Source organism: Saccopteryx bilineata, chromosome 10 (assembly GCF_036850765.1).
Source record: "Saccopteryx bilineata isolate mSacBil1 chromosome 10, mSacBil1_pri_phased_curated, whole genome shotgun sequence".
NCBI classification, from domain to species: domain Eukaryota; kingdom Metazoa; phylum Chordata; class Mammalia; order Chiroptera; family Emballonuridae; genus Saccopteryx; species Saccopteryx bilineata.
The window spans coordinates 34196856-34223184 of record NC_089499.1 but is presented as its reverse complement, the minus strand read 5'-3'; the positions used below and the strand labels follow the sequence as shown (position 1 = coordinate 34223184).

The 26329-nt window shown below is 40.8% G+C and overlaps 1 protein-coding gene across 1 annotated transcript in view; it reads right to left on the bottom strand.

Annotated features, from left to right (window-relative positions):
• The window catches only part of COL6A5 (collagen type VI alpha 5 chain), a 111593-nt gene that overhangs the window by 11021 nt on the left and 74243 nt on the right, over window positions 1-26329 (bottom strand). The window contains exons 28-37 of the mRNA XM_066244768.1: window positions 24678-24740; window positions 23547-23609; window positions 21152-21187; window positions 20985-21021; window positions 17752-17763; window positions 16319-16806; window positions 13512-13605; window positions 11942-12601; window positions 9000-9090; window positions 5576-5784 (exon numbers count right to left, since the gene is read on the bottom strand). Coding sequence (XP_066100865.1) covers window positions 5576-5784; window positions 9000-9090; window positions 11942-12601; window positions 13512-13605; window positions 16319-16806; window positions 17752-17763; window positions 20985-21021; window positions 21152-21187; window positions 23547-23609; window positions 24678-24740 — 1753 coding nt within the window. The remainder of the gene's footprint in view (window positions 1-5575; window positions 5785-8999; window positions 9091-11941; window positions 12602-13511; window positions 13606-16318; window positions 16807-17751; window positions 17764-20984; window positions 21022-21151; window positions 21188-23546; window positions 23610-24677; window positions 24741-26329) is intronic.

Here is a 26329-nt window from a genome sequence, read left to right as displayed (position 1 = left end):
AAATTAGCAAACAGAGAAGTGTTACTGACATGGATACGTAGAGCAAAAATACTAAGATTGTGCCCCCCTAACACCCAATACAATAAATTCCCAAGCAAAAGTAAATGCAACAACCTCAATCCACAGTTTAAAATGAACAGGAGGCTTAGTTTATTCCCCAAAGAGCTTATGAAACATGTCATTAAATTTCAGACATGGCCACAATTCAATTGTCAACCTCCTCTTTAGAATGTGCACTGATGAGCTGATAGGACACTTAGCTCCTGCTCCATGGGTGACTCGGAAGCCAATTCTGCTGCACTTAAGTCCAGTACAGATTTAAATGAGGCAGCTGTAAAGGTATATATTCAAGTTCACACTTGACAGTAAAATTAGAAGCAAGCTACAAGTTCAACAAGAGGTAAAGAGTAAAATGCACTCATTTATTAAAAATAACGTTATAAGGACACAGAAAAATTAGTATGAAGCTTGAAGTCATAGTCAAATGTATGACAATATTATGTGAAAAGCAGGATATGCAATTGAATAAAACTATGCAAATCTCAATGCCTCTGGAAGAACCAAAGTATATATTCCACACTACAAGTAACTCAGCTTGTTAAATTGTTTGATTTGAGACTCTGTATTAAAATTTTATATGGTAGAACAGTATTTTAATAATTTTTTAAAAATCAGCAGAGTCCTGCCCTGGCTGGTTGGCTCAGTGGTAGAGCGTCAGCCTGGCGTGAGGGAGTCCTGAGTTCAATTCTCGGCCAGGGCACACAGGAGAAGCACCCATCTGCTTCTCCACCCCTCCCCCTCTCCTTCCTCTCTGTCTCTCTCTTCCCCTCCCGCAGCCGAGGCTCCACTGGAGCAGAGTTTGCCCGGGCGCTGAGGATGGCTCTGTGGCCTCTGCCTCAGGCACTAGAATGGCTCTGATTGCCGCAGAGCGACACCCCAGATGGGGCATCGCCCCCTGGTGAGCATGCCGGGGTGGATCCTGATCGGGCGTATGCGGGAGTCTGTCTGACTGCCTCCCCGTTTCCAACTTAAAGAAAAATACAAAATAAAATAATAATAATAAATTTAAAAAAATAATAATAATTAGCAGAGTCCTGAGGATGTAACGGAGAGACAGTCCACAGGGTGTAGAAACCACCAGCCCCTCAATTGAACTTTCTAATCCATGACTGAGAGGGCATGAAATTTCTTCTAAAAAAATAAGGTTTCTCTCACTATTGATGGTTTGATTGGATAAATCTTTGTCATGAGGGGTTGTCCTATGCATTGTTAAAGCTTAGCAGAATCTATGGCCTCTACCCACTAGATGCCAGCAGCACCCTCTCATTGGCACAACAAAAATGTCTATCCACTGCAATGTGTCTCCTAGGGCAAGTGCCCTCCAGCTCCCTTACCCTGTGAATCTGCAAGAGGTGATCACTAAATACCTTTCAACTCTAATACTCTATCATTGATTCAAAGTCAAAAGACATATTGGTTTGCCTGACCAGGCAGTGACACAGTGGATAAAATGTCAACCTGGGATGCTGAGGACCCAGGTTTGAAAAATTTTAAATTAGCAAACAGAGAAGTGTTCCTGAAATGGATACATAGAACAAAAATACTAAGAGGTTGCTGGCTTGAGTGTGAGATCATAGACATGACCCCATAGTCACTGGCTTGAGCCCAAAGTTCACTGGCTTGAAGCCCAAGGTCGCTGGCTTGAGCAAGGGGTCACTGGTTCAGCTGGAACCCAACCTCCCCGTCAAAGCATGTATGAGAAAGCAATCAATGAACAACTAAAGTGCCACAACGATGAGTTGATGCTTCTCATCTCTCTCCCTTTTTGTCTGTCTGTCTGTCTCTCTCTTTCTCCCTCTCTCTCTCTCTCTCTCTCTCTCTCTCTCACACACACACACAAAAGACATTAGCTTTTAAAAAAAGAGCTAATTTGTAGATCGTAATCAGAGTAGAACCCTTGCAAATTCCCTTGAGCTCAATCCAGCCTCATTCAAAGAGGGGAGTATTGCTTTAAATTTCTCAATGAAATTCATTAAAAAGAACACCAGCTGAAGTTACCCTAAGGCCTGAGACTGCTTAAAGCTGTGAGTGAGCCTGAGGCTGAGTTTGGGATAGTATTTAACATTCATTACAAATTATCCTGTCCTTAAATTCTTCTTTAAGGACAGGATACACTAAATGAAACTACACTAAATGTATTTTAAATACTGTTTAATATAATATCTTTGATGAAAGTGCTGGCTTGCCACTGGGTCAAGTTGTAATTTAATTAGAATTAAACCACCCATTTTCATTATGTAATTCCAAAGAACTATGTGTATGCCCTTGGTTAGTAATTTACTATAGCAGGGGCTGAATTTCCCAAGGAATTTTTATACTACAGATGTTGTGGTTAAAATGTATGATGGCATTTCTAGATAATCTCTCTATATTTGAATATTAAAAAGTGTTTTGTTAGATAGATATTTGGGTGGGTGGGTGGGTGGATGGATGTTTGTTCAATAGTATGAGTAAAATAATATAATCCAGTGTACCTGGAACCCTTTGGAAACAAATTCTCCCTTCTGTTCTGTGATTATAGATACCCAAATGCTTTCATCTCCAGTGAGAACACAGAGCAAATTTGGCACACCGAAGTGGGAGGAGGGTAGTGGCTCCTAAACCTGAGCCTGGATTAGAATCCCATGTGCCACTTTAAAAAATAAATAAATAAATACAACCTCAGATTGCTGAGCCCCAGCCTGTGTTTCTGATTCAGTAGGTCTAGTCTAGGATAAGTACTAAGATTCTGCATTTATAATGAGTTCCCAGGTGACACTGATGCTGATGGTTTAAGAACCACACTTTGCAAATCCCTGGGATAGTGGATCTCGAACTTGGGGACATAAAAAATCACCTATAGTTGTTTTAAAGCTTGTAGTTTTCTCCTTGTCACACACTTCTAAATATGAAGGAGCAGTTTTGAGGAAGGCTTAGAAATCTGTGCTTCATTGAATCCAAGTGATTTTTTTTTTTTTTTTTTGTATTTTTCTGAAGCTGGAAACGGGGAGAGACAGTCAGACAGACTCCCGCATGCGCCCGACCGGGATCCACCCGGCACGCCCACCAGGGGCGACGCTCTGGCCACCAGGGGCAATGCTCTGTCCCTCCGGGGCGTCGCTCTGCCGCAACCAGAGCCACTCTAGCACCTGGGGCAGAGGCCAAGGAGCCATCCCCAGCGCCCGGGCCATCTTTGCTCCAATGGAGCCTTGGCTGCGGGAGAGGAAGAGAGAGACAGAGAGGAAGGGGGGGGGTGGAGAAGCAAATGGGTGCTTCTCCTATGTGCCCTGGCCGGGAATCGAACCCGGGTCCCCCGCACACCAGGCCGACGCTCTACCACTGAGCCAACCGGCCAGGGCCAGTGATTTCTGATACAGATTGTCCTTGAGCCACTGTAAGGAGTGGAAAGGAGCAGGAAAGGTGGTGGCATTGAAGACGAACTTGGAGATCAGAGCAGATAAGAAGCAGAAAGAGAGAGGCATAGGTAGAAAGATAGTGGTTGTGTTTCTTGTGAAAGAGGTTGTTGATACACAACTCATCGCCAGCCCCCAGGACTCCAGGAACTCGATAAATTTCTTAAATGGTTACGATTCCTGACTTTCCCTCAAGACTCTCAGTTCAGGGGCAGATAGATCAGCCGTAAGAATCACATTATAAATGAGTGACAAGCACAGCATGTGGAGACGCTTCTGAAAATTATCAGCCTTTTATTTGTGCAATACATTTGGAACTTATCAACATTCAACTCTTAGTGATTGAATAAAATATTTGAGCCACAATTTGCTCTCCATGAAGATGGCAGATTATACAGAAGGTTCTCAGTGGATTTTGGCAACCTGCTAAAAGTGTTTAAAAATAGTAATAAAAAAGGAATATCACAAAGTCCCTAGATAACACTTATGATCTGAGACTGAGATTTATTTTAAAGGATGAAAAATATATATATTATCCTTAGGTCTGAGACTCACTGTTTCCAGGCTGTCACGACCTGACATAGTCCTCACGGAACTCCCAGCACCCTTTAACTCAGAAGAAACTGGGTGGGGGTAACCAACACTTTACATTCTTTCTTACTAGAGCCATGTAAAATTATTTCTTCAGCCAAATTGGATCCTAGGCTAGCTACGAGTATCTTGATTCCCAGATATCTGAAACACCAAACAAACAGTCTTTCTATCATTACTGAACAATGGTGATTAAAGATGGCTGGTAAGATGAGGGTTTTTTTTTTCCTTTTTAAAATATCCAGTCATATCTGTGTTTCCTAAAAAGATTCACATGTCTGAATTATTGGACTTTAGAATGCTTACCTCTAACAAAACTATAGCAAATGACAGCTTGTTATTCTAACACTGCCAAAAATGTTTTCTTCTTCTTTTCTTTGTAAACCAAACAATAATAAATTCTTGTGCCTTGAGGGCTATCATTATACCCATATCATCAAAACAAATTCACCGCATTCGTTAACTACATCCATTAAAAAGAACAAATACTTTATTCTCTTCTTAAAGCTACATAGACATTAAATGTGGTTTTAACTAAAAATATACACACTTGAGTACCTTAATGCCATGGTACTACATTGATTCGGTTTTACTGCATTACCTCTTTTTTGACATCTTATTTTTCAACTAATGATCAATTGACCTTTTATTCTTAATTCTAGCTATTTTTATAAAAATGTATTCCTTTATGGAAATTTCAACTGTTTTAAAGATGAAGTTCAAATATTTATCTCTCAGAAATAGGGGGACAAGGTAGGGACATTAGTGTTGAGCCCAAGCAAAAGAAAATTTATCTAAGGAAGCTACTAAGAATAAATATTACTTATTTTTTATGTATAATTGGCATAAAATTGGCCCCTATTTCTTTTAAACTTAAATATTCTAATGGCACATATGATATTTATGACATAATGCTTTACATTCTGATATTCTGGTCAAGGGAGCATTTTGGGAAATTCTAGTTGCATAGATGGAATGGCTGAATAGTCTGTTTAGGATGGCATCCTTTTTAATGGAAATACTATCCTATGTACCTGATTTATTGTAAACTATTAAATCCTAACAGGAGGTATTACTGCTTTGACATTCAAACATATAAAGGAGGCAGTAAGAGAGTTTATACTTTATCATGTCTCTCAAAAGTCACTCCTACAAAGTCACACAATCACAAATTCTGAGGCCCTTGCCAGGCCAACTTTGAAAGTCATTTTAATCCCTCTTTGCTTTGATGTTCTCTATACTACCTCCTTCTATATCACACTAACCTTCTAAGTTGTGGAATCCAGAGAAATCTTAAATTTGATAAGAATGTGGGGGGGGGGTCGTTACTTAGAGCTTGTATTAGTGATCTCTTTGGTGCCTGTGACCATTTACACCTTCACTTTGAATAGAAGGAGTGGTTATAGCTACCACTTTGAACTTGAATAAAGGTGCTTTAGATACCAGCCTTCATGTATTTGATTCTCTACTAGGGCTAAAAGACAAGGACCCAGTTATCTAAGAATTTCCATCATGACTTGTCATATCCTTACCAGAAGTGAGACTGGCAATTCCTTCAGAATTCTGATCTTTTTCATATTTAATCATTAATTTTTGTGGCATAAACATCCAGCTTGGAATGTGAACCAAATGGTCATTTCCATTGCCATCCAACACGAAAGATGAGTCTCTCCCAGCACTTAATTCCTGGCTGAGGAAGCTGTTCTCTCCTGAAGGAATCTCATACGGCTCAGGAGTAACCCTAGAAGATAAAGAGGAAAGCTTTAGGTAAACCTAGATAACTTTGGGGAATGCAAATAAAATACCACAACATTTAACATAGCTATTTAATTATATCCTAGAAAAATGAGTGGTAGAAGTTTCAATCAAATAGTTCGTGATGATTCATTATACTTATTATTTAAGAATGTATTATATAAACTGGTAAACTTTAAAATTCTCACTTATCTTTCCTTTTCCCCTATCTGCTTATAGCCTATGAAATACTGCTTTTGAATAAACCAAGTCTGATTTGCCACAGAGTTTTAGATAAATGACAAGAAAGTCAATCATAGGTTATTTGTAACAACCAAATAATGTCTCAGATTGCTATCCATCACCAGAGAAAATATAAAAAAAAATGTCATTCAATTTACCAAGAACTGCTCTGAGAAGAAAAAGACTGTATAAAACATATCTCATTGACATCATGCCTCTTAAAATAGTCTTTACATTTATATTCTTAGGTGTTTAAGAGTTCCCAATGATAATTTGAGAATAGTTTTTAGTTAAATAATGATAGAAAACACATTCAATATAAATGTATTCATATTTTATTCATGTAAGTATGCTATGCCATTCCATTGTCCATGTTGACATCTGTATTTGATACTAGGGTTTGGTGTTTGGTACCCACTAGTATTAATTTAACTGTTGAGAATTAACAAAGAAAGGGATAAAAACATGAGACATAATACATGAATAATACATCAACATCAAGTAACATCTCAATGATATCATGATGCACAGTATAAATGACCATTGTGCAGGTGGACAAGGACTGACAATCAGGCCCTCTCGCGACAGAGTGGGCAAGCTGAAAGCCGGTGGACCTCCAGAGCATGCATCAAATTTTGCATGTGACCAGCATGTATTACATTTTTTTAGTTTTCAGAATTCTACTTTGGCAGAGTAGAATTATCCATTACATTAAGCTAGTGTTTTACATGCGTGTTTTGCTGAGTTTGCTTAGATTCGATGCACAGATGAGTTTGGGTCCAACAGTTGCAAAAGAACTATAAGCATAAGGTGTTTGCAGCTAGATTTACGTAGGTTTGTGGATGTTTAAATAACATTATAACATTTTGTCAGAAATTCTGTAAGACTTGATTGCCATTTAAATGAATTTAGGACTTATTTAATGCTGGGAAACACAGCTACGCATGACATCGATGTTCTATTGTCCTTCAGAAGATGTTGGCTGTTGGACACTTCCTTGCTAAACTACCAAGGAAATGAAATTAACATTAGAGGACTATGTGCTTGCATGGATACTAGGGAACCTTCATCTTGCCATTTTGATTCCAGATGTCTGTAAGAGACCTCAGCTGTTCTGAGAAGCTCTTACATAACTGCTGTCTGAGAGTTTGGAGTAAGTAGGGCCCTCAGTGTGGGCTTTCATAGGGCTGCAGCTAGGGACCCAAGCTCAGGGATGTAGAGAGAGTAGAGAGCAACCAAATGGGCCACTCTCTGTTTGAGGTTCAAGATTCATTCAGGTTAATTCTTTAATATTTTTATTTAGGATACAATTTTAAGGAAAATTATTTATGTATACAACTGTATTGTGAGGCCTTTCATGCTGTGCGTTGTGATAAATTCATGAATCACTCAGCCTCAAAATTTAGTGAGAGAAGACATTGGGATAAACTGTAATTAGTGCCTCAGCAGATGTACAAAAAGGTACAAATGAGGAATATGGATTTTGACTGAAAGTAAAGCTAGGCTCCCAAGCAAAGACAGCTTCTAATAGCCATTGAAGATGGGTAGGAGGGTGAATACACAGTTCCCACACAAGGCAGGGAAGAGTCCACTGTGGCTAGGACTCAGCACTTATGGGAGAGAGATGGGAAGTGAAGTTGAGTGAGTTGAGACTGAACTGTGGCGTCTATGCTGGGATAAATTTCAATGTGGGAATTTCTGAGGAAACCATGACTTTAAAGCAGTGGTGTGATTTAAATAATTTAATAACCGGTTCTCTGCCCTAATGACCGTTTTAAGTATAAAAAATAATATATCAAAAGGTAGTTTATTATTTCATGCATTTTAAACTTAAGTAAGAACAATAAAAGAGGTACACAAAACTAGATTATGTTCTAAGAAAGAGTTTTAAAATGTTAATGAAAAAATATTAAATAATTCCTGACAAACAACAACACAAGTTGTCACTCCCTAGTTGTTTGGCACTTTTTCTCGTTACGTTATATGTTTGTTTACTGAGATAACAAACGCGAGGGGATTAAAATGTAGTATTTTATCACAGGTATATAAATTTTATGAAATGAATAAATAAATATTACAAGTATAGTTGCACCAAATTTTTTTTTTTACCTACAGACAGAATGAACGGGGGCTTAGAATACACTGTTGTGCAGATAAATGTTAAAAAAGAGTAAGGAGGCCCTGGCCAGTTGGCTCAGTGGTAGAGCATCGGCCTGGCGTGAGGGGGTCCCCGGTTCGATTCCTGGCCAGGGCACATAGGAGAAGCGCCCATTTGCTTCTCCACCCCCACCTTCCTCTCTCTCTCTTCCCCTCCTGCAGCCAAGGCTCCATTGGAGCAAAGATGGCCCGGGCGCTGGGGATGGCTCCTTGGCCTCTGCCCCAGGCGCTAGAGTGGCTCTGGTGCTAGAGTGGCTCTGGTCGCAGCAGAGCGACGCCCCGGAGGGGCAGAGCATCGCCCCCTGTTGGGCAGAGCGTCGCCCCTGGCGGGCGTGCCAGGTGGATCCTGGTCGGGCGCATGCGGGAGTCTGTCTGACTGTCTCTCCCCGTTTCCAGCTTCAGAAAAAAAATACAAAAAAAAAAAAAAAAGTAAGGAATGTATATTTGTGATTTCTACATTAGGTGGCTGCCCAGGCGCCCACCTTAGATAGAACCCTGACTACAAGTGCCATTTTAACAACTGGTTCGCCAAACTCAACAAAAATTACATATCGGTTCTGCTAAACTTACACAATCTGTCTGAATCCCACCACCGCTTTAAAGGCAAAAATTATAATAAAGTTTATGAGGCTGTTCTAAAACATCCATCCCAGAAGCATGCTCGATGCATAACATCTGCTACAGAAAAGTAAATGCGTGGAGAGCCTTTCCTTCAGAGACCTTATTCATTTGCTTCTTCAACCTAATAACCTGCCATCAGCCCTTTGCACCCTCATTAGTCCATTAACAGTCGCTTGTCAATATAAGAGCTTTCTCACTCACAAGAGGCCACTGTTTTGAATATCCTCTTCTCGTAAGTTATTGAGTCTGCAGTCATTCTCGAGCATGGGTGGCGGGTATTGATTGAATCCTCCTTTAGAGAGAGCAAAGTTCTAGTTATATATATATATTTTTAAACTAGAAATTGTGTATGCCTGGTCAAAAGAACCCCAACAGGAATCTTGTTGAAGTAATTAATGTCACTAAAATATTTCAGCAAAATTTGCCTGGGGTGAAGACAGAAAATAGTAGCAACTAGAAATAGCATCCAAACCATGATATCTGGGTGTTCTGCAACCAAAGAATTACCAAGGTCAAGAAAACAGACATCTTCTCACGGTTCATTTAAGGGTTAAATTTTGATGCAGAGACCCATGATTTTCATATGTGCAGGTGAGCCTAATCTAAGGAAAAATTGATTCTGACTCTATAAAGTTTTTTTCACTAACACATAAGCTAATGCATCGAATACATAAAAGGTACTATTTTATTACGTGATGCTATTTCTGTGCTTCTGTACCAATTAACACCAATTTCTAGGAAGAATCACAGAAGTGATTTTAGCTTACTGACTTAAATAGTCTCTTTACTCCCTTCCCATTGTTGTTCTGTATGCAGTAAAATATTGAGGAGCAGGTCATTCCCCCCCCCCATTCAGAAAAACAAACACTTTTCAGTTAAAGGAGGTCTTTCGCCATTGAATGATCCAAGACTCCATAAAAATATCTAAGAATATTTATGGCTTTATAGTAATCATATTTCTCTGGCTCTGAGGTGAGCAGTTTTTTCTAGTTTTCCGAAATGAGACTGTATCTTCTAATCAATTGCATTGGACAGCGGTGTTAGTGGGGTAGGGGCTGAGGAGCAGTATTGTCTGTGCATGTGGGAACAGCAGACATGTCAGCACCCAAACTTGTAAAACTGGCATCAGTAGTTTATTTATTTATTTTTAAAATTTTTTATTTATTGATTTTTAGAGAGAGGAGAGAAGGAGCAAGAAGCATCAACTTGCGGTAGTTGCTTCTCATGTGTGCCTTGACCAGGCAAGCCTGGGGTTTTGAACCAGCGACCTTAGCATTACAGGTTGATGCTTTATCCACTGTGCCACCACAACCCAGGACAGGGGTCAGTAGTTTAAAAGAATTCCCATAAGTATTAGGAGAGGAGTCTTTTAACCGCTACAAACCAAGTGATTTTGAGAAGGCGGTGAACTGGATGTTTTAACAACATTGCTCAGGTGAGAATCAAAAGTAAGGGAGCTCTACGTAATTGCAAAGCCACTTAAGAGCCCAGCAAGGCCAGCTCTGAGTTATTTTATAGTCTTTTTAAGATGCTGCGTCATCATCAATCTTGGTGGATGCAAGAACAATACTGAATGGAAGAAGGTAGATATCAATAACTCTGAGTCAAGAAAATAGCTCACAAGGGTCAAATATTGAATAAGAAGAAGTTTTAGGGATGCCTGAAACAGTCTATTCCACCACACGAGTGATATCTGATAGTCTGTCTAAAAGAATTCTTCTAATTATTATAAAATAAAAAACTCTAAAAGGAAAGTTAGTATCAACATTAAATTGAAAGCATTTTTTCTTTTTACATAATATAATGATGCATCATACAACTGAAGGTATATAGAGCTAACGAAATAACATGATACTGTATTCCCAAGTGGGCAATTATTTGCTTCTTAGATCAAATATAAGCCAAAAGAGAAAGGTGGAACTCTCCCTGCAATGAAGAGTGAACTCTCAAGCTACTGTCACTTTGGGGGGCAGGAATCTAGGGCAACTTTGGAATTTTAGGGTGGTAGGATTGGTTTCAGCAGGCCCTAACGTTAAATCTGCCAGGTTCCCGGAAAAAACTGGTTTAGCTTTGATTCTTTGGGACCCTCTAGGGCAGGGTTTCTTAACCTCAGCGCTATTGCCATTTGGGGCTGGATCATTCATTGCTCTGGGGGCCGGGAGGGTGACTTGTGCATTGTAGGATATTTAGCAGATCCCTGGCCACAACCCACTAGATACTGGTAGTATCCTCTTCTTCAGCTGTGACAACCAAAAATGTCTACAGACATTTACAAATGTGCCCCAACAGATGAAATTATCCCCAGTTGAGAAGCACTGCTGGAGAGAGAGTGTTTGTCAAACCATTTGTGGTGAAGGACAAGGCATTTCTATTTCTAATTCTTTGCAGACTGATATTTTTGGTTATCTCATTCAGTAAGACAAGGGTCCATTGTTCATGCAACTGTATGACTAGGCAATGTTAAATTGCTTTAAAAGTTTCTAGATGCTTACTCTCACTTCCTGTATTTCTCTCTTCACAGCTCAGTTTGTGAGCTAGCACCCACCCAACGGTGACACTGTAGTGCATTGGCCTTGCTACTCAAAGTGTCATTCTTGGACCAGAAGATTTGACATCGCTGGGGCAATTGTTAGAAATGCAGAATCTCACCTCCACCCTAGACATCTTGAATCAGAACCTGCATTTCAACAACTGTGTGTTATATGCTCACTCTCTTGGGAGCAGCACAGGATTGTGCTGTCTTTACACCTTCATATAGGCCTCCAGGGTGGGCCAAGGTTAGAAATAAACCTATGTAGCAGAGAAAACTTTTATTTAAATGCTCATCCTGGAGACCATCTAAGAATGGCTAAAATTTCTTTAGTTGAGCAAGTGTGACTCACTCAGGAGACCTCCAGCAACCCCTTGCTTTCTCAAGTGCTGGCATTTTGGCCAAGAGACATTCTATCATGAAAAAGGAAGGTCTCACCACATTTTGACTGAAGTATAAACAGGGTATAATCATATATATCCTATCCCTTTCTACAACTCACCGAAAGTCTAATTCATATATTTGGGTTGGTTATAGATGCAAACAAAAGTTAGGTTATCAATACTATTAACAGACTAATTTGTTAAACCTGAAAAACAAAATAATGACTTACGTCTGATTGCATATACAAATGGTTTTAAAAACTTCACAATATAATCCAGATCTGGTTTATGAATTTTCCCAAGCTGTATCAGGTGGTGATCAAGTGGGTAGCTGGCTAACTCCTCCATGTTGTCCTTATGTGGAGAGCCCAGGGAAATCACAAATATGACATAGCCTCGACATGCGGCCCTCAGAGCTATCTTCTTTAATAGTTCCTTCTTCTCATAATTCTCTCCAGCTGAGACCACAAAGATGACCTTATGTTTTCTCAGGTTGGGTGCCCCTGGGAAGAGATTCTCGATGGTCCACAGTAGGGCTTGGCCAATGGTGGCCTCTCCATTTAGCTGTTGGAGGGAATTCTGGATGTGTCTCTTCATTAGGACTTGGTTGTTATAAGTTGTGAATGCAAACTCAGTTTTTACTGTACCCTTCTTTGTCCTAGAACTATCCCAAGGAGAATAGCTCAACAAGGCAATTCTGTCACCAGAGTCTGAGATCAAAGGCTCTGAAGCAATGTCGAAATTGTCAAGCATCGAGGTCACCAACTCTTTCATGGCCTTAAAATCATCATTTGCTATATTCCGGGAATTGTCTAAGAGAAAGGCTACATCCATGTGTGAATTTTCAGGTAAAAGTATCTCTTTGATGCAATCCTTTGGAAAACATTTATCTGAAAATACATAGAGAGACTCATTATTGGTTCAATGTTGGTATAAAACTGTTGTTTGAGATCTTCAAGTGACCAATTAACCAAGAATTAATCATCCAACCAGCACTCCTTCAATATCACATCATTTAGCTTAATCAATGAGGAATTTTCAATGTCCCAACATTTCTATAGCAACTAGCAGACAATTTGGGAAGATCTTTGTTAAAAGCAGACATGGGTAGCATATATATTTGAAATCTATGAGTTATGTCCAAACTCAAAAAATATTTTCAAAATTTTATAGGCTTTTGATACAAACTACCAAATTGCCCCCAAGAAAAACATGTCAATTGAAATAATCTAAGTCAGTTTTCACATTCTTTTTTTTCTTTCTTTCTTTTTTTGTATTTTTCTGAAGCTGGAAACAGGGAGAGACAGTCAGACAGACTCCCGCATGCGCCCGACCGGGATCCACCAGGCACGCCCACCAGGGGGCGACGCTCTGCCGCGACCAGAGCCACTCCAGCACCTGGGGCAGAGGCCAAGGAGCCATCCCCAGCGCCCGGGCCATCTTTGCTCCAATGGAGCCTTGGCTGCGGGAGGGGAAGAGAGAGACAGAGAGGAAGGAGGGGGGGAGTGGAGAAGCAAATGGGCGCTTCTCCTGTGTGCCCTGGCCGGGAATCGAACCCAGGTCCCCCGCACGCCAGGCCGACGCTCTACAGCTGAGCCAAACGGCCAGGGCCAGTTTTCACATTCTATAAAAACTGCAAACATTACAGAGATTGGAACCCTGATATACGATGTTGAAAAACAGAAAACTCAGAAAAAATTTCCAATCGAAAATAGAAATCTCTGACAAAGACAGATTTAATTACACATCCAGAGGGCATTTAAATGATTCAGCATAATAAATGCTTCTCATTGGTCTTACCATAGCAAAGTGTACAGCGCTGAAGCCTTTCTAATGGTTCATAGTCTCCATTTGAAGGAGCTGGAATCACCTGAAATGTTCCAGTGTTGTCAAACTGTATTAAAAAAAAAATACATACGCTTATTAGCTCATTTTCTTTAGTCATTATCAGGAAGCCATTTTGTGCACCCACCTTAAGGATTAGTTTGAAAAATACATAATTATCATTACTTTGTATTATTGCTCTATTCAGAACATCTTTTATCCTAAATATAACCCAAAGAATATAGAACCGGTATCAGCATCCCTATTTTATGATGAGAAAACCGCCACAAGATAATCACCAGATTCATCCAGTGGGACAGGTATTAAAATCTTTGTCTCATTTCCAAGGCTGCGATTCCGCACTGAATTTTTACGTGCTTCTGACTACGCAACAGCTGATTATGAACCACACGATCAGCTTCTGAAGTGGGGTCCTGCAGAAATTTTACACTCATGAGTTTTCTTTGGCCTCCTTAAGTCGTGACCCCAATGATTTCCACTCTGATCTCACTAACTACAAGACAGCACATCTTTCAGATGCCCGGTCCACAAATTCTAATTAAAAGTCTATTTCAAAAGGCAGCAGATAGAAGACACTAAATCTATGCAAAATTTTGGTTAGTACACTGCCTGATTTTATGTTTCTTGATTACATTTTTTGCTTTCATACTCACTGAAATAGGCAATATGTAGCATTAATTAATTCACTCATTCATTAAATCAATAACTATTTATTGGGCATTTACTGTGTGAGGTACCATGCCAGGCAGAGGCTTTTACTACAATGAAATAAAGCTATCATTCCCAGGTAGTGATGAAGGTCTATCTCTCAACCCACAAAGATGCTCATGCTTTTACTCCATTTCCGTTGGGAAATTAAAAGGTTAGGAAAGCTACATCTTGGCCCTGGCCGGTTGGCTCAGTGGTAGAGCATCGGCCTGGCGTGCGGAAGTCCCGGGTTCGATTCCCAGCCAGGGCACACAGGAAAGGCGCCCATTTGCTTCTCCACCCCTCCCCCTCTCCTTCCTCTCTGTCTCTCTCTTCCCCTCCCGCAGCCAAGGCTCCATTGGAGCAAAAATGGCCCGGGCACTGAGGATGGCTCCTTGGCCTCTGCCCCAGGCGCTAGAGTGGCTCTGGTAGCGACAGAGCGACGTCCTGGATGGGCAGAGCATCGCCTCCTGGTGGGCGTGCCAGGTGGATCCCGGTCGGGTGCATGTGGGAGTCTGTCTGACTGCCTCCCCGTTTCCAGCTTCAGAAAAATACAAAAAAAAAAAAAAAAAAAAGAAAGCTACATCCTCTGTTTTTCTGTAAAGTGCAAAGTGAGCATTTGGAGATATTTATGATCATTCCAGCCTTATGGTTAGAAAGTATTTACTACATTCCTACTCTCTACCTTTTATGAAACTGGATGCTTTTGGTGTTACTTTGCATTTGACCTTGTTGGCCCCCCATGTAAAGAGTAAATGCTGCCTTGGTAAATCAAGAAAGTTTATTCATAGAAGGTGACAGAGGACAATCTGACTTTGGGTGATGGGTATGCAACATAATTGAACGACAAGATAACCTGGACTTGTTATCTTTGAATATATGTATCCTGATTTATTGATGTCACCCCATTAAAAAATAAAATTATTTAAAAAAAAAAGAAAGTTTATTCATAGGAGTAAACCACATGTTCTTCATCCATTCATTCATTTATTCATTCAATATTTACTATAGGCTTATAATGTTATAGGTACTATTTTACATGCTGGAGATACAGAAATAAATAAAGCAGATAAAATCTCCACCTTACATATTTGTAGGGAAGGCATATACAATAAGATAACAACCAAATTACCTAGTATGTAGGGAGAAAATTATTTTTAGAGAAGAAAACCTTTGACTTCCTACAATCCTTTCTGTCAGGATTTATTGTGACTCTCCCGGTGGCTCTGATTTCCAAAGAAATTTTCTTGGCTGTGCTATGAGCAGACTGACTCTCTTTATTTTTCTTTTTGCAGAAGAAATATGAGTATTTGTATGAAAATAGACCTTTATAATCTCTTGGATGACACGATGATTTCACACAACTCCAGAAACATGAATTTCTTGGATAATTTCAATTTTTTTAAAAATAGAAGAACAGTAGATGGAGACGTTCTTCAGTTTTGAGGGGAGGGAAAAGTAAGCATAGATTCCCATAAGAATCTGGATTCAAAAAGGAAAGAACCTCTCTTGGGGAAATGTTAATACAAATTAGATGTTTTATACAATATTAGGGGTTCAGAGATCCCCCTAAACTTCATCCATTACAGGTTAAGACCAGCTGTTCAATGGGAGACAGGGAGCAGATGGCAGATTTGAGAAACAGATCAGCAGAGGGCTGGTGGGGCACCATATTCACAACCCTTTCAGTGAGACAGACCTGAGTTCTAATCTTGTTTTAGCCATTTAGTAACTGTGCGAAATTGGAGAAGTCATTCAAACTCTGGGCCTCGGTTTTCTCATTGTAAGATGGAGATGACAACTGCGTTGACTTCAGAGGGTTGTGACACTGTATGAGTATGTATAGGCATCCCTAGGGACAGTGCCTGGCACACAGCAAGAGCTGAGCAAATGTGACTGCTATTTTTATGGACAGCTATTATTATTTGATACTAGATTTCATGGACCCTGGAAACAATACAGCTGTGTAAACTGCAGAGGGACTCAAGAAGCCACCTGTCTCCCCCTACTCCCCACCATTCCCAACTTGCTAGTACTACTACCTTATAAATGAAATTGTCAAGAGAAGCTCTTACCCCAAAAGCCTCATCGAAGAAAACCCTCTCATTAAAAGCAAAGACCGTTGGACTGATATCCAGGGCATTGAGCTCCATGGTGGCCGTGATGACACTTGTCCTGCTGGATGCTTGTCCGTTGCTAAAAAACAAAGCAACTCTCCTCACGTTGGCTCCCGCATGCGTCCGCTTGAAAACGTTCCGGGCCACAAACCTCATCGCATTACCAATGTCTCGGGCTTCTGTGGGGACTTGATATTTTATTTGGGAAAGATGCTGGAGGAGTTGCTTCTTGGTACGGTAGTCAGACCACCGGATGAGATAGCTGATACCTGAGTCATAGGAAACCACAACAACTCTTGCTCCCACAGGGCAATTGTTTTCCCTGATGCTAAGGTCATTGACAATAGAAATGATGACATCCCTCATTTCATTAAATCTCTGTTCTGTGATACCGTAGGACTGGTCCAGGGCAAACACCAGCTCTGTTGGATATACTGGACACGTTTCTACAAAAATGAAAAACAGAAGTATTAAGTTATCTTCTTGGGTCAAAGGCCTTTCCCAATCCCTTTGCTCCAATAAGTCTGGTTCACACTGAGGTCTAGGAAAACACAAGGGTTACATACAGCTCTAGACCTGGAGGTACCTACATGGAAAGGAAGGAACGAAATCTGCTCTGCTAGCTTGAAGGTGTTACATAAAGGCAGAGCATTAATATTTGACTGTTTAAAGTACAGACTTCATAGCCTCCATTTCCTCGTACCCAGCAGGGAACCTGGTAGATTTCATTCTAATTCATAAGGTTTTATAGGGTACTTTCATGTACAAAGTTTTTGTTTTGTTTCAAAATGAAGTGAGTGGTACCATACTTTACAGTAAGTGCAAAGACCCTGTGGGTGTGCTTCAGTAGCCTTCTGGGAAGACCAGGAGCCTTTGAAGTTGATCTTACTGGCTTCAGGGCAATGTCATCCAAGGGATCTCAGGACCTGCAACACTGATTGCAGTGTAGGCCCTGGGAAGACCATTCATGGCAGGGTCAGGTTGAGAAGTGGTGGGTACTTGGTGAGATGAAAGAGGGAAGAAAGGAGACATCACCTCTCCAAGAAGCTGGTGTCCACCGGGTCAAGTAGAAGACAGAGCAATAGAATATGGCCAGTCAGAGAGGCCTGTCACAGGGCCTACTCTATGAACAGATTCAGTTGTAAATTGTGACAGGATCTAGAAAGAACAATAGCGTGAAGGGTCTGGGCTCTGGGGGAGGGGGGGGTGTCACCATTTTACAAGCAGGTCAAACAGGACATTGACAGTAATAATCCAAATCAAAAGACAGACATGTCTGCATAGAAGGAAGACATCCTTTTTCCCACAGGGGTGAGCATTTCTTCCAAATTGGTCTTGTCAGAACACAGGAAGAATTTCAGCAAGAAACATAGTATGGCATGAATACTTACTTTTCCAACAAGCTATAAAAATGAGAGAGAGAAAGAAGAGTCAATTACATGTTTGGAACACAGTCTAAAAATAATCCAGAACAACAAAATTTCAACAAAGTTTAGCACTTTATTTGACCCTAATTGCACATGAGGCTAATGCCTAAGCTACAGGAAGCCAAGACAACAGGATGCAGACCCAGAATTTTATTAATTTGTGAACCTTCCTGGCCCTCTCTCCTTGTGAGTTATAGCCAACAGATTTTAGGAGAATTTGGGTTGAAATCAGCAACACTGATCATTTGTCTTGGAAGCAGAATACATGAGCCTCTGATGAAATGGCAAGACAGCTAAAACCCAATTTGTTTTTTATCTCTTCCGATAGCCTTCTGAGAGTCATTCAGCAAGGCTAGGCTAAAAAATATGGAGTTTTATTTTCTTCCCGGATAAACACCTTGGGAATCTCTATTTTCCTGCAGAACTGAGAGGATTTCCAAATGAACTTTGTCTCTGGGAAAAAACAGAGCTCCTGTGTCTGAGTGATCTCTATAACTAGAGAGAGGAAGAACACCCCCACCCCCACCCCACCCCGCGCGCGCCCAAGGGTTTCTCCTTAGCAAAACAGCATCTAGTTTTTCTAAGTGATTTATTCTGTCGGATGGAGCCGGGAAATGTCAATCTTTAGGTAAGCACGGACCTGACAAATTTCATGCTCATTTTACTCAATTCCTAGGGTGTAAATTAGTCACTCCAATATAATGAAAGATTTTATTAGCACTGATGACAAACTAGCCTTCCATCCTGCTTTCCCATAATGCAAGTGCATGCTCCCCTCACATCAACCCTGTCCACATCCTCTGCCTTCAGCCTCTGCTGGCAGACAGCACCCATAACCCACAGCTGCTTCTGCCTCTCAAAGTCTGAAACAGATCCCTGTTTTCTGACGGAGAACTTTATTATTTGTTAACGCCAACCCAGCTATGAGGCTAGAAGCCCAGGCACTGGAAACAGATGCACCTGTCTGGGTGACATTGGAGAAACTGGTTGACCTCTTTCAGTGCGTTTCTTTTTAAATTTATTTTTCCTAAAAATCCTCTTTAATTATGCCTCTCTCTCCAAAGCTAGTCCTGTGGGTCTTTCTGTTTTCTTCTCAACCACTCTCTTCTCTCCCCACCCCATACAATCTTGTAGATGTCTTATTTTATTCTGGGGTTCGGGTCTCAGCCATCAGTTTAGGAACCAGGCCCTCATTCCTGTGTGACAGAGAGCTGCTGCAAAGGTTGAAGGGCAAACACATTAGACCAGGAATCCAACCTTGTAGGGCCTCGGTGATGTCATCTATAAAAGTGAGGTTATCTGAGTGAGCTCTAAAGACCTGTCACCCAAATCCTCATCTAAGATCCAAATTCTAGACTTCCAAGCTCACTGATCAGCACCCCGTTCAGTTCTAGGACCCCCCACTCTCCCCTGCCCCCTAATTTCTTGGCTAACCCCTTTCATTCAGTGTCGGAAAACTGCCTTCAAATCCCGAACCCTCCAAGGGCACGCATCCACCTAGCCCGTTCCTTCTACCTCCGCCGTTCTTCCTTGGGAAGGCAGATTTGACTCACGAGAACCGGCAGTACCTTCAACGAGCCTGATACCACACTCACCTCCCTACCATGGCCCCCCTCTGTTCTGTCCCTGTGGCCGCAGGCCTGAGTCTCACCTCCTCCCTGTCCTGGAGAGCCTTTCTACCTCTCATGCCATGCCCTTCCTAAGGTCCCCTCCCATTGAACCCTCTCTCCACTGGTCTCTTCTTGCTCCTTTTTGAGTTGCCCACATTCAGCAGTCCTTTCTCATCTCTGCAGCACCATTCTCAGCCCTTTGGTCTACCCTCTTTCTGCTAAAGTGACTTCCCTTGGAGTTCTGTTTCCGTCTCTCTAGAGTCCCATTCCTTAGAACCTCATCCATCCATGTGGCTCTAAGAACCACTGACGCTTAAGTGCCTTCAACATCTGAGTCTCCTTCCCTGGCCCTCCCCTTTATTACAGCCCCATTTCATCAGCTGCCTGTACTTTCTGTCAGTTTAGGGCCCACACACCATTCTTCTACCTCTAAATTGTTTAAAGTCAGAATGCTTTCCTACCAAGTGATTCCCCGTCACCCCTCCTCTGCCTCTTGCCCCACAGTGATGCTGAGCCTCTCCTCATCTCGCTTTGCAGTGACTCTAAACTTTAGTTGTAGTTGTGTCCTTGTCACATGCTTGCCAGGGCTACATTTTCATCCAGTCTCCTTCCGTAAAGTCTCTCCAATTTTCCCATTTTACATTTTTCTGATTGGGATTGTGTAAGCATGATTATAGACCACAAACATGAAGACAAATCACCAAAAATTTCTATCCCTAACCCAATAAAGTTGTTACACTTTTCTACCTTTGTCTCCAGTACTTATTTCTATGTGAATATATATACGTGAAAATAATGAGGATCCAATTTAATTTTCTGCTTTTTAATGGCAATATTTTTTATATTCTGATTGCTTTCATACAAACCATATCTGCTGAATATTTTTTCAGAAGATGAGGCTCTATAATGCAATTATTCTATAAGTGTAAAGAGTCTAAGTGTAGAGTTATTTTGCTCTAATAAATATTTCAACATTTATCTGTCCTATAATTTTTTCCTTGTTTTGCTTTATTTCCTTAGGACAAATTTGCAAAGATGAGATTGCTGGGTGTTTTCTACCTTACTTCTCTCTTCTTCATAACCAAAGACAAGCTCTCTCTTTGTTGATTTCTGCTTTATTTCTTTGCTGAAACTATACCATCATGACACTTACCATCACGTCCCCATAGTGGGATTCAGTTACCCCCATCCAAATTACTAACCAACCAACCCCAAACTCCTATGTTCATCCCTTTAACAACATGTTCTCTCGGGCCTTTATACATAATTTTTTATATGAATGTGTGAGTTAATTCACACATCACTTGAATTGGCCTCTGTTTCCCACGGGCACGTTTTCTCTCCTATATGTATATTGCGCCTCGTGAGCTAAGTTAAAGTAACATACATGTCATTTACTTATACCCCTGTTTCTTCCACCTTTGATGTGAGCTGTTCCCACAGCAGGCGCTCATGACAAGCCTGTTGCAGAGGACGTCTGCCTTCTGCACCAGTGTACCATTCAGGGTACTGTCCCTGCATGCCCACCTTGCCTATGTGCTCTCACCAATCACTGATGCTCTTGTTCCCTGGCACACAGATACTCACGGCTGTGGTCCCGCACGAACCGGATCAGATCACATTGCTATAAATAGAGAGAGAGAGAGAGAGAGAGAGAGAGAGAATAGAAACATGAGCACAGGGACCTTTGAGTGGCCATATTTATTTGCCAGTGTACTGGCAGGGTATTTTTCTGTGAATAAGAAGATACATACAGAATACACAGGCTTCCCCGCCATGCCTTTTGGGCCCTAGGGGAAAAAAAGCAGAGTGAGTTATTGGTATGTAAATTGGAGTCTTTAATGTCAATACAAAAGCAGAGGGGGGGAAAATCCCTTCACTTTTTTTAGTTAAAAATGATGTTTTGGGGGTGTATTTAATTTTATTTCAGAAAGACAGAAATTTCTGAATTTGAATGACCCCAACTGGGTATTTCTGGAAAATAGCCAAAATAGTGAAGGAGTATGAATGTTTGTCAACATGTATTATTCACAGTGGCCAAGACGTGGAAACAACCCAGTGTCCTTTGATAGATGGCTGGATAAAGAAGATGTGGTACATGTATACAATGGAACACCACTCAGCCACAGAAAAGATGATATACTGCCATTTGCGATAACATGAGTAGATCTTGAGAGTATCATGCTAAGGAAAATGAGAAAGAAAAAAGTCAAGAACCATATGATTTCACTTGTATATGGGACGTAAAACTGAAAGCAACAAACAATTCAAATAAATAAACAAAAACTTGTGGACACAGACAACAGAGGGAAGAGGGTAAATGGGGTTAACTACACGGTGACGGAAAACCTTCTTTCTTAAAAACACAGCTGGCAGAGAACAACTCAAGTACTCCTGAACTCACGAATTACAATGCTCTTTTTCCACTTAAATCGAGAGTGTCAAGTTTTTTGTTTCAGTGTTAGAGCAATAAAGCTAAAGTCTCCCCAGAGTGAACTGAATTACATTTCTTAAAGATATTTGTACTAGAGATAGAGCACTTAGAAGGCATTTCTCATTAGAATACGGAAAGCTGTACGCAGCAGGCTTTCCAAAGAACGGCAGGAAGGAGAGGAATTTCTTGAGAATTCAGAAGTACAGGTTCATTACAAATTAAAAAGTTTGCAATGCAGGTGGCAGCCTACAACCTCTGTATATGTGAAAGAACCGAAGACAATTACATAAGAAAATGAGCATGACGCAAAAGAAGCGCAGACACACTGAGCTCATAAATGCAGAGAAAGGAGTACGAGTAATTAGTGAGGTGAATTGGGAAGATTTCTGAGAAAAGGCAGTCCTTCTTTCTTGACAGTTTAAGCTTTCCTCTTTCCTCCTTCCTTCCTTCCTTCCATCAGGATCAGGCCTTTCCTTGGCAGCTGGTTCTTAGCACGTTTGCGCACATGGACCCCCTTGGGCACCTGGTGAATGCTAGGATGCGGCTTCAGAAATCGTATGACATGCTCATACTTGTACATCCACTGACTCCCCAGCTGCTCCACCAAGAATGTCAGTGCAAGAATCTTCATTCTCAATCAGTGGTTTGCAACCGCTGGTCCGTGGACCCGTCTGCCAGAAATCTCTTGCAAATCCGCAAAAGTTAACCACCCTGATGTTGTAGGAAGATTACAGATCCAATGATCTTAGTTGAATTCACTTATGCTCAGAGTGATTTCTGCCTTAGCGGTCCCCCAAATAATTCTCCTCTTTTCATAGGTCCCCAGGTGTAAAAAGGTTGAAAACCACTGTCATAGTGGAAAGCTGCAGTTATATTCCCAACTACCTCTCGAGTTTAAATGTTGAGGCTAGGAAGGCAATATTAATGGTTTTGGGAAACTCTTATCAACTTTCCTAGCATGATGGAACTTTGCCAGGTTACTTTTAGGAAGCTTATGCAATCCCATCCCTATTTTTAAAACTTTAGTAAAAAACTGACAGTGACAGCTAATATTTGCATTGAACTTTACAGTTTACAAGGCGTGTTCACTTTGGATTACCCGATCCTCTCAGCTACCTTTTGAGGGGGTTAGCACAGGATACGTCACCTCCATTTTAGAGGTAAACTGGCCCAAGGGGACACAGCCAGTAAGAGATAGAACCTGGATTTGAATCTAGAGCTTCTGACTTTAAATTCTGCATCCTTTCGCCCTGGCCGGTTGGCTCAGCGGTAGAGCGTCGGCCTGGCGTGCAGAAGTCCCGGGTTCGATTCCCGGCCAGGGCACATAGGAGAAGCGTCCATTTGCTTCTCCACCCCCACTCCCTCCTTCCTCTCTGTCTCTCTCTTCCTCTCCCGCAGCCGAGGCTCCATTGGAGCAAAGATGGCCTGGGCGCTGGGGATGGCTCCTTGGCCTCTGCCCCAGGCGCTAGAGTGGCTCTGGTCGCGGCAGAGCGATGCCCCGGAGGGGCAGAGCATTGTCCCCTGGTGGGCAGAGTGTCGCCCCTGGTGGGCGTGCTGGGTGGATCCCGGTCGGGCGCATGCGGGAGTCTGACTGTCTCTCCCTGTTTCCAGCTTCAGAAAAGAAAAGAAAAAAAAAATCTGCACCCTTTTCATTAAACACACTAGAAACCAGCATGATATACGTGGCTTAGTTCTCATGGATATATGATACTTACTCTCCATCCAGGAGGGCCGGGAGGTCCCTGAGATCCCTTCACACCTTTCAACCCTACAGTGAGCTGCAGAGAGAAATATGTGTTACTCTCCTTACCATCGAGCCATCAGGCTACCTCAGTCTTAATGAGATTTTACAATGAAAAGTAATGTTTTAAAGAAAGCAACTGTTAATTCAAGTCCAATACATTCCTTGCTTGTAACATAAGAACCATTCTTAATCGCTGGTAAACATCCACTTCCCTCTTTGCCTCTTCCTTTAGTGACCTACTTTGCTCTGGCTCTGGTGGTGCATTTAAATCTAAATTAGTCATAAGCTAGGCTTGGGGCTTAAAAATACAAAACAAAACAAAAAAGCAAATAGACTAGGGCACCTAGAGATCTAATAAAAAAACAACAACAACAATTTCCCATCTGTAAAAGATTAAATTCAAAAAAAATTACATAATAAAAATAAAAAAAAATACATAAGAGGACATGGGAGGGCTGTGTCATTCCCATACCTCAAGGTGATGGATATGGATGCTAATGAAATATATCCAGCCAGATGGAAAGTATCTGTTGAATTGCATCTTTTTCACGTTGATAATGACTACTGATATTACACTCAAACTTAAAATGAAAGGACGCTTGTCTCAGCATTTTGGTTTTTTTTTTTAAATAAGTATGACATTCTACTCTGTGCTTCACTAAACAGAGGATTTCAACAGCCTTCCCTAAAATGAATACCCCAGATGACCTTGGTTATGCATAATGAAATTGTCAGAAAACCCTCAGGGACAGAGTAGAGAAAGATGTCAGCTTTACTTCCACTCATAGGATTAATATTCTGGCCTGTGATGTGTGCCTTAGAAAACACTGGAAGACAACTGGCAATCCTTGGAACAGCCAGTTACGCATCTGTAAGTATTTATAACAGTTCAGAGGCATGGAACCATCAGCTTTTCGAGCTGCAAAGGGCCTTTGGTGTCATTAAATTCAACCCTGAAAAGGTTTGTTGAAGATCACACAGCTAGAAAGTGACATTTCCGGTGTCCTTGGGATGGATCAGTAGTCCACATTTATTATTACAACATAAAAGCCAGAGTCTTTCAAAGGAACGTGTTTTATTTCTGGAATTATAGGCTACTTACACTTAGCCCCCTAAATCCTTTGGGTCCAGGCCCCCCAGGAGTTCCAGGATTGCCAACTTCACCCTGAAGATTCAGATATAAGAAATCAATATTTAATCAAATATTAAAGTAGTTTCTATAAAAGAATAAAAATAATTCTCTTCAATCTAAAACCTAACTGATCTTATAACTATACCAAATATGTTATATTAAACACTAAAAGTCATCTTCTCCTATCATTTGGAACTAAGTCATTGATATGCTTATATAGTCTATGAACTATTTCAAATTTTCTAAAAATACAAATGTTTATGTATAAATATGTGCAATAGCTATCTAGTCAATTATAAAAATATCTTAAAAAGTGTTTGAAAATCTGGGAAAATATATAGAACATTTGACTACACAAAATACTAAATAGTGTATTATTTTCTAAATTTGTGAATCATATCTGAAAAAGTTGAAGGTGAAGAAAATGTACTCTGGCTTTAGTAGGATTAATTTTAGCACTTATTTATCAGTATGCTAATTTCACACATATGCCTTAATTGAAGTAGGCTATTTTTCTCCCTTTATAAGTTAGAAAATTGGTCCTCTACAATGAGAAGTCTTGTCCTAACAGTTATTTATTCAGTCCTTTATTGTACCCTTCTCCACCCTGGGAAAGAATCTCTTTTAGTAATTCATCAATTAGAAGTACTTTTAAAAAGATTCAAATATTGTCTCTTTTTCTATAATTGATTTAATTTGCCTAATTAGACACTTTATGAAATCCATGTTTAAAATTTTAATTTGAGCATCAACTATATGGGAGACACTCTTCTAGACAGGACACTTAAAAAAAGAAAATCTTGCCTGACCAGGTGGTGGCGCAGTGAATAGAGCGTCGGACTGGGATGCGGAAGGACCCAGGTTCGAGACCCCAAGGTTGCCAGCTTGAGCCAAAAAAAGCTCACCAGCTTGGACCCAAGGTCACTGGCTTGAGTAAGGGGTTACTCAGTCTGCTGAAGGCCCACGGTCAAGGCACATACGAGAAAGCAATCAATGAACAACTAAGGAGTCCCAACGAAAAACTGATGATTGATGCTTCTCATCTCTCTCCATTCCTGTCTGTCTGTCCCTATCTATCCCTCTCTCTGACTCTCTCTCTGTCCCTGTAAAAAAATAATAAATAAAAATTAAAAAAAAAAGAAAATCTTATCACATAATTTCAGTGTATTAAACATATAACATGATCTACTCTGGTTCAAATGGGAGAGCGCAGAGATGGATTTCAATCAAGTAGATAATGAGGAATTCTGGAAAGTGTTTCATCAGGAGAGTAACAAAACTAAGGCTATGCTTTGGGGTAGAAAATCAAGTGACAGCAGTGTTTGGGATTAACTGAAGCAGGGAGAAGTTGGAAGTAGGAGACCAGTGAGGAGAATACTGTCATCTTTCAGATGAGAAGAAACAAAGGCCACAAAAGTGAAGGACAAATAGCAATAGGGGAAGACAAAAGTTTCGAATGAGATCACTGAGGCAGGAAAATCAAGAGGAGGACAGAGGACTACACTTGAGAGAATATCGCCAAGTTAGGGTTTGAAGACGAGAGACATCCAGCAATGAAGAACAGGACAATCTTTCCCAATGTAAAGATTCATAGGGTTAAGTATGGTCCTTTTCTCATGAAG